Here is a 16,862-nt window from a genome sequence, read left to right as displayed (position 1 = left end):
TGCAACGGGAGAGGCCACAGCAGTGAGAGGCCCGCGTACCGCAAAAATAAATAAATAAATAAATGAAATAGATAAAATGTAAGACACCATATAGGTACACATAGTAAGGATAAGTATTTAAAAAATAAAATAAAATAAAATAAAGAAAATGGAACATTGCTTTAAAAAATATACACATAATTCTTTATTGAAGAACACAAGACAGTCACTGTGTTAATCACTGTGTGTGTGAACAGATATGATGGTACCAAAACATATAGTTAAGTCAGTTGGAATTTTCTGGTATTTACAAACAGAAGTGTTGATGAATTTTTTGGACTCGCCAATTCACTCCTAGGAATTCATCTCCAAGCCTGACTGACATTGAAGGTGACCTCTCTGGCTTATCCCCAAAGACTTCAGATGAGACAGTACAGCCAGATCTTCTGGAGGTCTGCCCTCCCCTCCAGAGCCTCTTGGGCCTGGGAGTTTCTGTAGCCTTAATCCTTTGTTTCATGTGGTCACCCTCACAAAACTTACCCCTCTGTAAATGTAAACGATCTTGTTGACAGCTGCATTCTCTGTTTTTCTCAAAATAGAACACTGTGCAGTGGGGCACAACTATGGTTGCTTGAGCGAGTGAAGGAAGGAATGGACAAATACATTGTTTGGGGCTACATAGGGTTTATCCTAAGGGTTTAAGATGTGTTACAGTTCAGTGACATTTTTAATGAATTCAAAGTCTGATTTAAAACTGTTTCCTTGGCTCCATTCCGTTTCAGTTATGTTCTCCTTTCCATAGATAGTTCCCACTGGTACCCATAGTGAATTGGAGATTGAGAGCCTATTTGGGTGAAACTAGCCATCTGTCTCTCCTGCCAAATGGATGTCAGAGAAGCAGGAATGTTAGAGAACTTGTAGACTGAGTCTCAGAGGGCCACCATATGCACAGCTCCAGGGGGTGCTATTCACATCATGGCCTATAAGGAGGAGTAAGGCAACCCCAGGATCACTGATCTCACCCCTTCTCCTTGCTGGTTTGCCTAATAACTAACTAATTGTTAAATATCTGTTGAGTGAGTGAAAGTCAATACAAGGAACCATGGCAAATACAAGAAGGGAGCATTGAATTCTCTGGGGAATCAGGGAGTTCTTCACAGAATAGGTTCAATTCCACCAATATCTTAAAAGACAGGTAAAAGAACTGGGAGAAGTTTGTCCCGAGCATATGGAGCTGTGAATGTTGAAGCATGGGGCTATACCAAAGCCTGGCATGATTAGAAAGATGGAAAGTTTCAGTGTGTGACGGCAGCACAGGACTAATCCAGTTATGGGCTAACCAAATGTGTGCATCAGACTTCATATTTTACAGCTTTTTTCCTCCTAGAGCAGGTCTGCCTGAGGACAAGCAGGTCAGAATGGGCGTCACTGTCTGAATCACGTGCTGCCACTTGTGTTACCCAAACATCAGACAACTGGATATCTGGGGCCACCACATCCTTTAAAAGTGAAACACAACTTCCCCTGATGGGAAACCAGCATCCCTCCCTAATCTCTGAGGTTTCTCCAGGCACCACTGACTCCATTTCTGGCTTCTGTGTTATCTCCTCTCAGAAGGAGATAGATACCATCTGACAAACCAGATCCCTCCATCCCCCAAAGGCACCACTGGCACAAAGCCATCTGCATAGGGAGTTTTACTGAGGGTTTAAAAGTATGAGTGAGTTACAACACAGTGCAGCCAATTAATAGCTTCCGACAGACTGTTAAAAAGCCCCTTCATTCCACCCCTGGAAGGTTCTCCAGGGGGGGGGGGGGGGGTGGGGGCAGGGCAGGGGCTGGCAGTTTTCTGGAGCTCAGTTCCACTCTTCTGCTGACCGCCCACAAACCCCTGATTCCTACGGCTTTGCTAACACAAAGCAATTCAGCTCATCCAGTCTGTCCTCCATTTATCATACTGGGGGTTTTTCCCCTCCCTGCGACATCCTTAAAGGGTAGTTTGAGGGGGACTTCCCCCAAAGCCCTTATACTTGATTAGAGGTACAAATTCACCTCAGGTGCTGCCAATTCTGTTAGTGGAATTGCTGGGGACTATGATTTTACTCCATCAGTTTTTGGCCAAATGAAAAAAACACATCAAAGATTCCCTTCTCTTCTGAAGACTGCAAAACCCTCCCGTCTCTAGAATGTGTAAACAGAGCCATGGTAACTGCAGGGAAATTCTGACTCTCCCTTTGGTCAAACCCTGGGCCTCTGTGTTGTCTTTTGCTGTTGTTTGAGTTTGGCAGGCAAGCTCGGGTCAGGGGATTAAAGGCAGGCTTGGTGTATCAGGAACGCGTGGAGCGGTCTGCAGTCTCGGCATTTCCCGTGTGGGACGTGGGCCCTGCACATGCGCAGAAGGCCGGCCCAGCCTGGGTACCCAGGCACCGCGGAGTAGAGCCCCTGGGGCGGGAAGAGATGAGCGGGAGGGTGCTCCGTGTGCAAATATAGGGGGAATCCCGGACGAGGCATCAGCAAGCCAGATCGGAACTTCTCTTCGTTTTTCTGGATCTGACTATCCTCTTCTGTGCAATGAAAAGGCTCAATTAGATGGTCTGTAATGTTTGTGCTCCTGTCATTTAAGAAATTAGGAAACTCATAAGACCTTTTCAGCGCCCTAATGAATAAAAGCAGCTTTATTCTTGGAGTTTTTTACATTCTTGGTGGTATGTTCAGTTTAGGGTGACTTAATTTCAGTTAAGTCCTTTGAACAAGGCACTAGACCAGGCATGCCCAGGCTTTTTGAAGCCATGTTTCATGTATGACACACAGACACACTCTGGTGGTAAAGTTTAACCATATAAAGTTCCTGGTTGACATCATCATCAGAAGCTTTCTGAAATTATATCATAAGGTAAAGTACTGTGAGCTATAGTATTTTCCTGCTTGGGTCTTTTTTTTTTGCTTTTGCTTGTTTTTATTTATTATTTTGCCATGTTTTATAGTCAGAAGTCTTCAAAATTAGCAGCTACAAGGGTTGAGAAGTAGAAAACTAGCATTTATTTGAAAGCATCAAATGGTTGGAAAAGCAGAACAAAAAAGGGCAAAACCTTGAATTTTGTCAACACTGAGAAACAATCAAATAATAGTGTGGCTGCCTGGGCTCAAATCCATCTCCACCACATTCAAGCTGGTGACTCAGTCACTTAATCTCTCTATTCCTTCTCTGTAAAATGGGTGTAATAGCACCAACTACCTCAGTGGCTATTTGTGAGCTAACTGGTTTATTTTATTTTATTTTTCATCTCTGGAAACCAAATTTTATTAGAAATACGAAAACAGGATAAAACCTTTGAGACAATTTCTTGTCTGTTGGGCCTTTTCTTCCCAGGTCCCTTAATTATCAGATCTCTATTGTAAGGGATCCAAATACATCTTAAGAGTTTTGTCTTACCCATTAAATTTATCTGACCACATATAGGTTTGAAAGATTAAAGATGAGCTAACTGGTTTAATATTGATACATGTCAAGCGCCCAGAAGAGTGACCGGCACATACACGGTAAAGGGTACATAAATCCAGCTGTGGTTATCGTGAATTCAATACTTGCAAATATCGAGCACCTACTGTACACTAGGCTCTGTGCAAGATTTAAAATATAAGGGTCAACAGAATCCACTGTGCCTTCAGGGCACACAGTCCCACGTCCAAGAAGGACATATACGTTGAAGAGAGAGAGAGACACAGAGAGAGACTGACCCATTCTGCTCACCTGCCAGAATGTCGCAAGTCCTCTGGTCAGCGGTGATCACTATGTATTCATGTGTTTTTTTGAATTTTTAAAAAGAAGCCTGCCTATTGCAAGCACAGCAGGTCACCCTGGGAGTCTTAATGTGTTACGTGTTACTGTTTTGCTTTGTCATCTCCGGCTCTGATCTCTCTTCTGCCGACCCGTGCTTTATACCCTGCCCCATGTATGGAATGCCCCTTTCCATACAGTGACGGCCCCACATGGGACTCTACTGCCTCCACAGATGCCTGCAACACAAGTCTGTAGGAGGCCCGCTTGTTCTGAGCTCATCCTGCTGCTTTGCTGACCCCTTTTTTAGCTTCCTTTCCCTTCCCAGGAGGGAAATTACACCACCACCTTATAGCCCATCCAGGACCGTAGATGGTGAGTTTTTCTCCCCACAACAGGAATAATCACAGTGCCAGGATGAGGAACAGTTTTGCTGATTATCCTTCCCTTTTCCATCCATAAACTTACAAGCTCCTTCATTTTGAAAAATATAATCAGGGCTAACTTCCTGTCTCTGAGCTAAGTTGCAGACACTGAGTTCACTGCTTTATTTGAATCATCTCATTTAGTTTATTTGTAAATTCAGCAGATAATTCTTGGGCATCTACCACGTACTAGATGCTGTTCTAAAAGCTGAGAAGAGAATAGTAAATACGACAAATAACCAGAAGTCTCCTTGGAACTTACATCCTGGTGTGCAGAGACAGACAATAAATAAATAGCAAGCCATGGTAAGAGCTAAAAATAAAAATAAAACAGATTGATGGGACGAAGAGAGTGGGACTACTTGAGAAGGATGTCCAGGAAAGGCCTCTCTGTGGAGTGATAAGAAGGATGCAACCATGAAAAGACCAGGGGAAAAGCCATTCCTGGACAAGGGAATGCGCACAGTCCCTGAGACAGGAATGCACGCAGAATATTTGAGGGCCAGAGAGAAGGGGAGCGTGGTAAGGAAGAAAGCTGGAGAGGTGAGCAAAGGCCAGAGCTCGCAGGGCAGAGTCGGGGTTTGGAATTTATTCTGCTGCTTTGTGGAGCATGGATCGTAGGTAAGAGGGCAGCAGGAAGGTCAGTTAGGAGACCACCTCAGTATCTAGGAGAAAGCTTATGGGGCCTTGAGACCAAGGTGGTGGAGGTGGGGATGGAGGTACAGTTGGAGAAGTCACACATTTGGAATCTTTTAGAAGTAGGGTCAACAGAGCTCGCTGGGAAATTGAGATGAGGTGGGAGAGGGACAGTGGGGGAGAGAGAATTCAAGAGTGACTCCTAGGCAGGGGGAAAGACTGTGGGAGGAGCAGGTCTGAGGTGGGGAAATCAGGACTTCTTTTTGACTCGGTATTGCTTTGTTTTGTTTTAACCTCTTTAGTGGAGTATAATTGCTTTACAATGGTGTGTTAGTTTCTGCTGTATGACAAAGTGAATCAACGATACGTATACATATATCCCCATATCTCCTCCCTCTTGCGTCTCCCTCCCACCCTCCCTATCCCACCCCTCCAGGTGGTCACAAAGCACCGAGCTGATCTCCCTGTGCTATGCGGCTGCTTCCCACTAGCTATCTACCTTACGTTTGGTAGTGTATATATGTCCATGCCTCTCTCTCGCTTTGTCACAGCTTACCCTTCCCCTTCCCCATATCCTCAAGTCCATTCTCTAGTAGGTCTGTGTCTTTATTCCTGTCTTACCCCTAGATTCTTCATGACATTTTTTTTCTCAAATTCCATATATATGTGTTAGCATACGGTATTTGTCTTTCTCTTTCTGACTTACTTCACTCTGTATGACAGACTCTAGGTCTATCCACCTCATTACAAATAGCTCAATTTCGTTTCTTTTTACGGCTGAGTAATATTCCATTGTATATATGTGCCACAACCTAAGTGTCCATCATCGGATGAATGGATAAAGAAGTTGTGGCACATATATACAATGTTTCACATTTAGTAGTGTGTATATGTCAATGCTACTCTCTCACTTTGTCCCAGCTTCCCCTCCCCCCTCCCCGTGTCCTGAAGTCCATTGTCTACGTCTGGGATTCGGTATTGTTGAGATGTTGATTAGTCCCCCAGGAGGAGATGTCCGTGTCAACGGAGTTCAGAGGAGTCAGGGATGAAGATGTAAATTGACAGGTCATTAACATGTAGATGGGATTAGATGAGATACCCTATAAAGGAGTAGAGATGCAGAAGAGAACAGGTCCCAAGAATACACAACAGTCTAACCACGTCGTGCTGCTCTTTATTCCCACTTTACAGGTAAGAAAAATAAGCTTAGGTAGGTTAAGTGATTTCCCAAGGCCCCAGGAAGCGGTAGCACTGGGATTTAACCCAGGCAGTCTACCCCTATCCGCTTTGCGATAGTGGACACATACATACAGCAATGGTGCTTTGCTTCCTTCATGTGTCACAATCTCTCTGCAGGAAGAAGATGACGATGGTCTGCCTAAGAAAAAGTGGCCTACAGTAGATGCCTCTTATTATGGTGGGCGAGGCGTTGGAGGCATTAAAAGGATGGAGGTAAGAGGACAGCTTCATGTACTCATATCTATGTGCTGACTACTCAGGGACGGAAAACCAAAGCAAATTGGTGAAAACTCACACCTGAGGTCTAATGAGGATGTGAACTGTGAGGCATCAGATGCAGACATGGCGGGTACAGCCTTTTACCTGTGCACTCCTGTATCTTGCCCACTGTGAGTCAGAGCAGTTCGCGCATTGGCTCAACCCCACCCGCAGTGGTTTCTTCTCTCACTGGAATAAAATCCAAAGTTCTTGCCTGGGCCCACAATGCCTTTGCATGTACTGTCCCCACAGCCTGGACAGTTCCTCCCCCAAATATCCATGCCCCTCACTGCCTTTCTCTGCTCCTTTAGCCCTCCCCCTTTCCCTTTTTCCATACCACTGCTCTTCCCTGACCCTCAAAACCCAAAGGAAATGAGGACTGGGTAGCACATCATACAGTTATTTGTGATTCTCGTTCTCCAGAGCTGTCATATTTTATTTTGTCGTTTTGGTTTTTTTGTATGTTATTGATTTTAGGTTCGTTGGGGAGAAAAGGGCTCCACAGAAGAAGGTGCTAAGTTGGAGAAGGCAAAGAATGCAAGAGTCAAGATGCCAGAGCAGGAGTACGAATTCCCGGAACCACGAAATCTCAACAACAACATGCGCAGGCCCTCATCCCCCCGGAAGTGGTATTCTCCGATCAAGGTGTGCCTCTTTCTACTCAAAAACCCATCCTCAAAATCCCATCCTCACTCCTCCTAAAACACTTACATAGTAAGAATCAGAATCTTTTGGTATGATAAAATATCAAACCAAAATCCAGCTTATCACAAAGAAACAAATGTCTAAAATCATGGACTTGAAAGTATAAGTGTGTACTTTCTCAGTTTCCACAATATCAAGGTGAGAGCTAGGCTTTTTTAATGGAAGTATAGTTGATTTACAATGTTTTATTAGTTTCAGGTGTATGGCACAGTGATTCAGTTTCATGTATATATATATATTCTTTTTCAGATTCTGTTCCATTATAGGTTGTTACAAAATATTGAGTATAGTTCCCTGTGCTATACAGTAGGTCCTTGTTGGTTATCTATTTTATATATAGTAGTTTGTATCTGTTAATCTAAAACTCCTAATTTATCCCTCCCTACCTCCTTTCCCTTTTGGTGACCATAAGTTTGTTTTCTATGTCTGTGAGTCTGTTTCTGTTTTATAAATAAGCTCATTTGTATAATTTTTTTAGATTCAACATATAAGTGATAGCATATGGCATTTGTCTTTCTCTGTCTGACTTACTTCACTTAGTATGACAATCTCTAAGTCCTTCCATGTTGCTGCAAACGGTATTATTTCATTCTTTTTTACAGCTGAGTAATATTCCATTGTATATATATACCACATCTTCTTTATCCATTTATCTGTTGATGGGCATTTAGGTTGCTTCCATGTCTTGGCTATTGTAAATAGTGCTGCTATGAACATTGGGGTGCGTGTTATGTTTTTGTCTTTTCTGGATATATGCCCAGGAATGGGAGCTGGGCTTTTTTAAATCACCATGGCAAAGTGGTGGAATGAGAGTGGGCTAGGAGAAAGTGACATGCCCAGTAACCCCAGAGGATCATTATAAATTACAGTAACATCTGGTAACTTCACTGGTAGGAAATTCCATAGTCTAACAACAATGGCAGGATTGTCCTTAATGCCTAATCTCTGTTCCTCTCGCCATAACATAAGCCCATCTCCCTTTATTCAAGCCAGGCACTGGTGTATCAGGACACGCTAGTGGACAGTGTTGGCCATAGATCTGATACTCACTCTTCCTGGCTGTGAGCAAAATGCCTTATTTCTCCAGCATCTCTCTTCCCCCCGCCCCCCACAGCTCCAGAGCTCAACTAAAACCCTCTTTGACTTACTGGGAAATTTAAGTCATAGGAGGCAGTTAATGCTTCCTAAAGTCCTCCTTTCTCTTCCTCTTGGGTGCAGGTATCTTTGAATTCATGTGATTCATCCAACACCCTTGCTCTGTGGTCTTGCCCATAAGCATCTACACTAAGCCGGTTATCAAAGAGCACTAGGAAATCGTAGCTAAAAAGACTGACATAATGTGTCCCCATTCCCTCGTTTCCTGCCATGGAAAACTGAGATGGTAGAGTCCTTGCTCTGCCCAGGTCTGGAACCCAAGGCTCCATCCCAGGTCTACGGCCTCTAGTTCTGTGCTGCAGACAGAACTATGCCAAGTCCAAGGACTCAGCGAAAGATTCAATATAAGAACCAGCTCTCACTCGTCACCACCCCATACACACACACACACACACACACACACACACACACACACACACAGGTTTACCCTTCTACCAGTGACAACAAAAATAACACTCATCATTTGCTGAGATATTTGCTAATTTTAGAGCAGAGTTTCTGCCATGAAATCAAAAGAAATAACCATTTTAAACAGTGGAGGGAAACTTTCTTAGTAGTTGTCTCTGCTCCGCAGACATACCTCACGCTCAGACTAATCGCGGTGCGTTTCCATTTTGGTTTGACGTGTTTAACGTGGTGAGATTCTTTAGATAAGCCACCCCTCCCCCCAGGGCAATGGGTTGAACTCTGGAAAAATGTAGGCAAAATGTGGCTTGCTTGACTAACAGCTATTCGCTTCTAATTATTTTCTAATGTGGAACATGCAGTGGCGTGCATACATGTGCAGACAGGAAGGAGCCAAGTAGAATCTCAGAGACGAAGACGAAAGGGGATTTTCTGTTGTGTTGTTTTCAGGAATCTGTACCTCGTGACTAATACAACATATTTGGTAAGAGCCAGGTTTTCATCTCTGTAATCTTGGACGTTGAGAGAACATTCATTCTATTTGAAGAATTCAATTTCTGCTTGAGAGCATGTTATTCATCTGTTAACTAGTGGTTTAGGACTGAGTTTTACGAAATAAATGAGGATATGGACAACTAGATTTAGAAATCTCAAAACACTCCCAACACACAGTTGGAATTAGATTCAGTTCAATTGAGTATTTGTTGTGCACCTACTCTGTGCCAGGTACTGCTGGCTATTGAGTATATAGAGGGTCTCAAACTTGGCTGAGAATCAGAATCACCTGGAAGAGCTTTAAAAATACAAATTCCCAGGCCTGATGTCTCAAACCTAATGATTCAGTCTCACAATAGGCTTTCAAAGGCTCTCTGGCCTTCACAACCTGCCCACTTTTTCTCATCAGGTGAAACTCCTTTTTTCCCCAACGCCTCCCTTTTCAAATTTCTCATCCAAACTCCCTAAGTGAGACCCCTCTGTTTCCCTTGCCCCAGTTATCGCTCCCTCCACAGCCCCTGCTCTTCAGCCTTGGTCACTGTGTGTGTGTGTTTGTGTGTGCGTGTGTTTGTGTGTGTGCGTGTTGTGTGTTTGTGTGTGTGTTTGTGTGTGTGTGGGCATTATGTGTGTGTTTGTGGTGTGTTTGTGCGTGTGTGTCTGTGTGTGTTATGTGTGTTTGTGTGTGTTATGTGTTTGTGTGTGTGCGTGTCATGTGTGTCTTTGTGTGTGTGTCTCTGTGTCTCTGTATGTTTCTGTGTGTCTCTGTATGTGTGTGTGTGCATGTTATGTGTGTGTGTGTCTGTGTGTGTGCGTGTTATGTGTGTGTGCTGTGTGTGTGCGTGTTATGTGTGTTTGTGTGTGTTGTCTGTGTCTGTGTGTATGTGTGTGTATGTGTGTGTCTGTGTGTTATGTGTGTTTGTGTGTGTGTTATGTGTTTGTGTGTGTGTCATGTGTTTGTGTTGTGTTTCTGTGTGTGTGTGTGTGTCTCTGTGTCTCTGTGTGTATGTTTCTGTGTGTCTCTGTATGTGTGTGTGTGCATGTTATGTGTGTGTGTGTCTGTGTGTGTGTTTCTGTGTGTGTGTGTGTCTGTGTCTGTGTGCATGTTATGTGTGTGTGCGTGTGTTGTCTGTGTCTGTGTCTCTGTGTGTATGTGTGTGTCTGTGTCTGTGCGTGTGTGTTCTGTATGTGTATCTGTGTGTGTGCATGTTATGTGTGTGTTTGTGTGTGTGTCTGTGTGTTTGTTTCTGTGTGTGTGTGCCTGTGTGTCTGTGTCTGTGTGTGTTTGTGTGTGCGTGTTATGTGTGTGTGTTTGTGTATTTGTGTGTGTGTGCGTGTTACGTTTGTGTGTGTGTTTATGATGTGTGTGTGTCTGTGTCTCTGTGTGTGTGTATGTGTGTATGTATGTCTGTGTGTGTCTGTGTTCTGTGTCTCTGTGTGTGTGCATGTTATGTGTGTGTGTTTGTGTGTGTCTCTGTGTGTGTCTGTCTGTGTGTGTGTCTCTGTGTGTGTCTGTGTTTGTGTGTATGTGTTTGTGTGTGTCTGTGTGTGTGCGTGTTGTGTGTGTGTCTCTGTGTGTGTCTCTGTGTGTGTGTCTTGTGTATGTGTTTGTGTGTGTGTGTCTGTGTGTGTGTGTGTGTGTGTCTGTGTGTTTGTATGTCTGTGTGTGTGTGTCTGTGTCTGTGTGTGTGTGTATGTGTGTGTGTGTGTGTGTGTGCTGGTTCTCAGAGTGTGGTGCCTGGACCAGCAGCAGCAGCATCCCCCAGGAACTCGTTAGAAATGAACATTCTCAGGCCCCACCCCAGATCTACCAAATAGGCAACTTTGGGGGTTGGGCCTAGTGACCTGGGTTTTATTTTTAGCAAGCCCAGTTAATCAGTTGTCACCAAGGTTACAGCCAGCCTTCCAGAGGAAGCTTCCTGAGGGCGGAAGCTGTGGTGCATGGCAAAGCGTCCACAATCATGCCTCAGAGGTTTGTCGGGAGTCTCAGCCAGGAGACCTTGTTAGTTTTCACACGGGCCTATGGTTCCCACAAACAGAGCTGCTGGATTAATGTTAAGTGGTTGGAAAACTGAGTGTCAAAGAATCACCAGAAAAGCCAGATGGTAAAAACCTGTGATGCTGGTGGGCTTGCTAAGCGTCAGTAGGACTCCCTTGTTAGGACAAGAAGAAGTGTGAATGCTCCTCCTGCTGCTGGAGCAGCTCACACCACGGCTTACTTAGCACACTCATTGTACCATAGCTCTTTTGTGTAACTGCTCCTGTTTATGAGTCTTCCCTCACCAGATTTGAGCCCCCTGAGGCACCAATTATGCTTAACTCATCTTTGAATCACCCATAAACAGCAGTGTACCTTGCACGGAGTAGGGATTCCACCATCTCTTGTTGAAGAGACATGTGGGACGTAATTATGAAACAACTCCTAGAGCATCAGGCCAGATAGACTTTCTCCTGTGACCCACAGAAATCACTTAGGTACTCTCGATCCAAAGAAGGTGACATTCTTCTTGCCATCTCTTTGAGGAAAGGAGAGCAAAAGAGGTCATCTTATGTGTATCTGGACAGGTGGGCGAGGGAAGGGCGAGAACAAGGAAGTTTGAGAGTAGAAGCACAGAAAGGAATTCAGAAGTCATAATGTATACTGTTTGTCCAGAAAAAGTACGGACTTGCTACCAGAACTTCAGCCTTCACACTGTTTAACCCAATGCATGGTCACGATGAGCCACATTCTAGCCACAATGTCTATACACATTCACTAGGCCTTGGGCAAAACATTCAGCCTCATGCTGTGCCATAAACTCTGCTTCCCTTTCCTGAACCCTCTCACCAGATTTGTCACAGTTCTGGCAGGAAACAGAAGGCACCCTCAAGAGGGTTGAAATCACACAGATCGGGGAAGGGTTAAGAGAGTGGGGACTACTCTTCATTGCATAGCAATGGTGAGGCACCCAGGGACTAGCAACAGTGAGAGCTGTTACATTCCTAGGCCTGAAGAGCAAGGAGGCGAGAGGGTGTCACTGGAACCAGTGAGAGCTGCAGCTCCAGAGAAGAGGCCACCCAGAAGAGCTGTGGCCACAGAGAGGGTCAGCTATCTAAATCTGCCCTGTTCCGTGTTTTTATATGGCCCACAAGTTAAGAATGGCTTTTTGTATTTTTAAATGATTATATCAGCACCTACATAATAGCCTGGAGTTTGCCTCTTGACCTACAAAGCCTAAGATATTTACCCTTTGGCCCTGTATAGAAAATGTTTTCAGACCCCGGCCCTATAAGAATGCAGCCACCCACTCCTCCATGCGTGTTATGCGTGTTGAGTCATTTAATCCTCACAACAACCCTGTGAGGTATTATCTCCATTTTACAGAAGAAGAAACTGAAGCATAGAGAGGTGTCAGTCACTTGCCCGAGGACACACAAATGGCAGCTCGAATTCAAATCAGGCAATCTGACTTGAGTCTAGGGATTTCCCTGGCAGCCCAGTGGTTAGGACTCCATGCTTCCACTTCAGGGGGCGCGGGTTTGACCCCTGGTCAGAGAACTAAGATCCTGCAAGTGGCAGGCCATGGCCAATAAATAGATAAAGAAAGAAAGAAAGAAAGAAGAATGCAGCCACCAATGAAGGCAGGGCATAAATAAAGAAATAGAAAGAAAGAAATAATTTTAAAAAAGAATGCAGCCACCAACAAAGGCAGGGCTCAGGGAGGGAGCAGAAGGAACAAGCGCCGACCTGCCCCTCATCTTGCCCTCTTACCTCCTTCTTTTTTAAATTGAAGTTTAGCTGATTTACAATGTTGTGTCAGTTTCTGCTGTACAGCAAAGTGATTCTATTATGCATATATATATTCTTTTTCAGATTCTTTTCCCTTATAGGTTATCACAGAATATTGAGTATAGTGCCCTGTGCTGTACAGGTAGATCCTTGTTGGTTATCTATTTTATATATAGTACTGTGTATTTGTTAATCCCAAACTATGAATTTATCCCTGCCCCCCCTCCACCTTTCCCCTTTGGTAACCGTAAGTTCGTTGTCTATGTTTGTGAGTCTATTTCTGTTTTGTAAATAAGTTCATCTGTATCATTTTTTTTTAGATTCCACATATAAGCGATATCATATGATATTTGTCTTTCTCTGGCTGATTTCACTTAGTATGATAATCTCTAGGTCCATCCATGTTGCTGCAAATGGCATTATTTCATTCTTTTTCATGGCTGAGGAAGATTCCATGGTATATATATACCACATCTTTATCCATTCATCTGTCAACTCTCGTCTCCCTCTGATGCCACCTGTTGGCCAAACCAAAGGGAAGCTAGATGATGCCATCTGTAGAAGTCAGGCTTCCAAGGCATGGAGCAAGGAAGGCAGAGAAACACAGAGAGTGGATAGCGGCAGGCAGCTCATGGAGGATAACCTGCCCCACTATAAACAGGGAGAACACCTCCATCCAGCGCAAAACTTTCAGGAGGTACTGGGAAGAGTCCTGGTTCCCCAATGAAGGTGGTCAGAATCATATACACCTTTAAACGGGTTGCATTTGACTCGCTTTTTCGTGCATTTCAGGAAATAGATTTGAGGAGCAGAGAAGCAGGGAAGCACATTGCCTAAGCACATCCCGCAGGAACTCACTGAGAGAAAGAGTCCGCAATGGGCTGCTCCCCACCGTCGCCCAGGCTAATTTAAGGCACTGACCACACTGACCACACTTCACCCTTTCCTCATTCCAGGCTCATGATTAAGAAATTTTCCGATATTTGGCCTGAATTTTTCTTTGCTCAGTTTTCACCCCCTGGCTTTACAGCAATCCCGTGCTTCTCGTTAAATTGGGACTGACCGTTTCAGGCGAGTTAAGTAATGCCCAGATGTATGACCACCAGAAAGATTAAAACCAGGACTGTTTTCAGGTTTGCTGGAAGGCTTGCAGCCTTCAGAGAAATGATTTTTCTCCTTTTCCAGTAGCTCCTCCATGTGACTGGCAATGACAGAAATGACAGCTGAAGGACAAAAGCCAGAACCTGGCTGGCACGGCAGACCGGCCTGTGCTGCTTGCAGTGCCAGGGAGCGGGTGGTCTTCTGTTCATTTCTTTAAGGTGAACCTGTCATCCCTGGCCTTAAGGACCTCAGCCTTGTAATCAAGCAGCATTCAGTGGTGAAACGGTTCTGAATGAAGCTATATGTAGCCTAATAAGACACACCGAAGCCTTAAATGCTGTCAGATGTGCTGTTGATGTCCAACAGACTTTTTTTGTCCCTCCCGGCTACTTTTTAGAATGGTTCCAACCGTTGTTTAAACAGAGACCAAAAGAAAATAGAGAAAAAAAATTAACCATGTGTGATTGTGTGTGTGTGTGTGTGTGTGTGTGTGTGTGTAAGGAAAGTTTCCAACTTATGCATTAATTTATTTCATTTAAAGGGAAGCACGGGGCTTCCCTGGTGGCGCAGTGCTTGAGAGTCCGCCTGCCGATGCAGGAGACGCGGGTTCGTGCCCCGTTTCGGGAAGATCCCACATGCCGCGGAGTGGCTGGGCCCGTGAGCCATGGCCACTGAGCCTGCGCGTCCGGAGCCTGTGCTCCGCAAATGGGAGAGGCCACAACAGTGAGAGGCCCGCATAACGCAAGAAAAAAAAAAAAAAAAAAAGGGAAGCACGGGTCACAATATTTACCATATATTTTAAGGTGTAAAAAAATGTGTTAGTCTCTAACAGCCCTCAAAGTTGAACTACCCTCAAAATTCTCAACCTCTGACTAACTTCCAAATAGCTGAGGCAGACGAACCAGAAGAGAAGACACAGCTGCTGCCTGGCCCTCCATCACCCCCCCCAAAAAAAGAAAGAAAGAAGAAACCCAGCCACAAAGCCCACGCACCAAGAGACTTTGAGTGTTGGGCCTCACAAACCTCCCTGGCACAGTCTTCTTGTTTAGGAAGAAACAAAAGCGAGCACTGACATAGAACCTCCAGTTTGCCAGCCTTTGTGGTATGAAAAGTATTGATTGTCTGAGGCTGAGGTAGAGTTTGGGAGCCTGGAATTGGTACATTTCTCATGTTATAGTCAAAGTGTGTCAATTTCACATGAAAGAAAGGTATGTGTAAATGTCAGCTAATGCACTCTGGTGGAGGGTTCCCAGGATGGTAGGAAATCTTTGAGCTTCACAGAAGCATTTCTCCTCGGGAGTGAGGACCAGTGTCTTGACATGAACCTTGAAGAGAGACGCATGCATTCGGGACACTCAGATCTGAGAGAAATAGTGGAGTCAACTCAAAGTCTCCCCCCAGGGGCTTCCCTGGTGGTGCAGTGGTTGGGAGTCCGCCTGCCGATGCAGGGGACCCGGGCTCGTGCCCCGTTCCCAGGGGGATCCCACATGGCACAGAGCGGCTGGGCCCATGGGCCATGGCCGCTGAGCCTGCGCGTCCGGAGCCTGTGCTCTGCGGTGGGAGAGGCCACAGCAGTGAGAGGCCCCCGTACAGCAAAAATAAAAAATAAAAAAAAATAAAAAAGGCTCCCCCCAGGAGGAGTGGGTAAAGCCCAGGGACTGCTTGGAAGAATCCCCTGAGGCTCTTGTGGCCCTAAAGGGATGTTATTAATAAGCCCAGTAACTACTGTCTTGAAATGATGGGCTTTTGCCTCCTCTCAGAAAATGAAACCTGGGGGCCTTTGCTGTGCACTTCTGTTTGACTTTTGAGAGTTATGTTTATCCTCTTCTTGGTTATAAACACTCTTATTCTAAAGCTTACTTCAGCTCTTCTTGCATTAAAAGCTACCTGGCATAGGAGTAGAAAGAGGTATAGGATGGGTAGATTACCAAGATCATTTTCTGTGCCACACAGAATGGGGACTTCGGGTTCATTTGTGGGACATTCCAAGCTCAGACCACTGAGGGTACAACCAGAACTATCTGGTCTCACCTTGGCCAGGACAACTCACGATAGCAGCTCACCTGCATGAAGGGCTAACCTGGGTGAAGCATGTACCACAAATCAGGCACAGTCCCAAGGGCCTTTCCTACACTCACTCCTTCATTTCTCACCACCACCCTCAAAATTAGAAACTGCTACTACTCCTCCTGTTTTACAGATGGCAAAATCAAGGCACAGAGAGGTTAGGTAACTTGCCTAAATTCACACTGCTAATAAGATGCCTCTTGGTTTATTTTATTAATAGCAAAGCATCCATTCCAGCTAGCCATGAAATCTCTTATTAATCAAGTAGTAGAAAGGACTGGGAGCCTGGAGGTAAAAGACCAATCAGGAAACTATTCTCAGGATGAGTGACAGATGATGAGGGCCTAGGCCAAGGCAGTAGCCGTGGAGACAGTGGGACAGGGCTGGACAGGAAGAGGTGACGGGGGTCTGTGACAGAGAGAACATTCGAGAGACATGGTCGAAGTTGGATATGAAGGGGTGGCAGAGGGAGAGGAGGTGAGAATGATTCTCTGGTGTCCACCTTGTCCATCTGGATGTCAGTGGTGCCGTGGACCAAGGCGGGGTATGCAAAAAGCGGAGCAGGTTGGGGAAAAATTGTTCAGTATGTGATGTTCAGCTTTTTTTACACCTGTGATACGTTTACATTACAACTAAGATGCGGTGGGTATTTGGATCTGGAGCTCAAGAGAGGACTAAGCTGAAATAAGAATGTGTGAGCCATGGACAGACAGGTGGAAGTTTGACCCATGGGACCAGGTGAGAGCAGTCAAAGTGAGCATTCAGGGCTTCCCTGGTGGCGCAGTGGTTGAGAGTCCGCCTGCCGATGCAGGGGACGCGGGTTCGTGCCCCGGTCCGGGAAGATCCCACATGC

At 45.1% G+C, this 16,862-nt stretch overlaps 1 protein-coding gene across 1 annotated transcript in view; it reads left to right on the top strand.

The window, feature by feature from the left end:
• The first annotated feature begins 4,599 nt into the window (after nucleotides 1–4,599).
• LOC103078647 (anthrax toxin receptor 1-like) overlaps nucleotides 4,600–16,862 on the top strand; it is a 70,630-nt gene continuing 58,367 nt past the window's right edge. Inside the window, exons 1-4 of the mRNA XM_007453432.1 lie at nucleotides 4,600–4,725; nucleotides 5,899–6,009; nucleotides 6,175–6,270; nucleotides 6,793–6,960. Of these exons, the coding sequence (XP_007453494.1) occupies nucleotides 4,600–4,725; nucleotides 5,899–6,009; nucleotides 6,175–6,270; nucleotides 6,793–6,960 (501 nt within the window). The remainder of the gene's footprint in view (nucleotides 4,726–5,898; nucleotides 6,010–6,174; nucleotides 6,271–6,792; nucleotides 6,961–16,862) is intronic.

This window comes from Lipotes vexillifer, unplaced genomic scaffold, assembly GCF_000442215.2.
Source record: "Lipotes vexillifer unplaced genomic scaffold, Lipotes_vexillifer_v1.1 scaffold253, whole genome shotgun sequence".
In the NCBI taxonomy this organism is placed as follows: domain Eukaryota; kingdom Metazoa; phylum Chordata; class Mammalia; order Artiodactyla; family Lipotidae; genus Lipotes; species Lipotes vexillifer.
The sequence above is the reverse complement of the archived record's forward strand: the minus strand, read 5'-3'. Positions and strand labels throughout refer to the sequence as shown.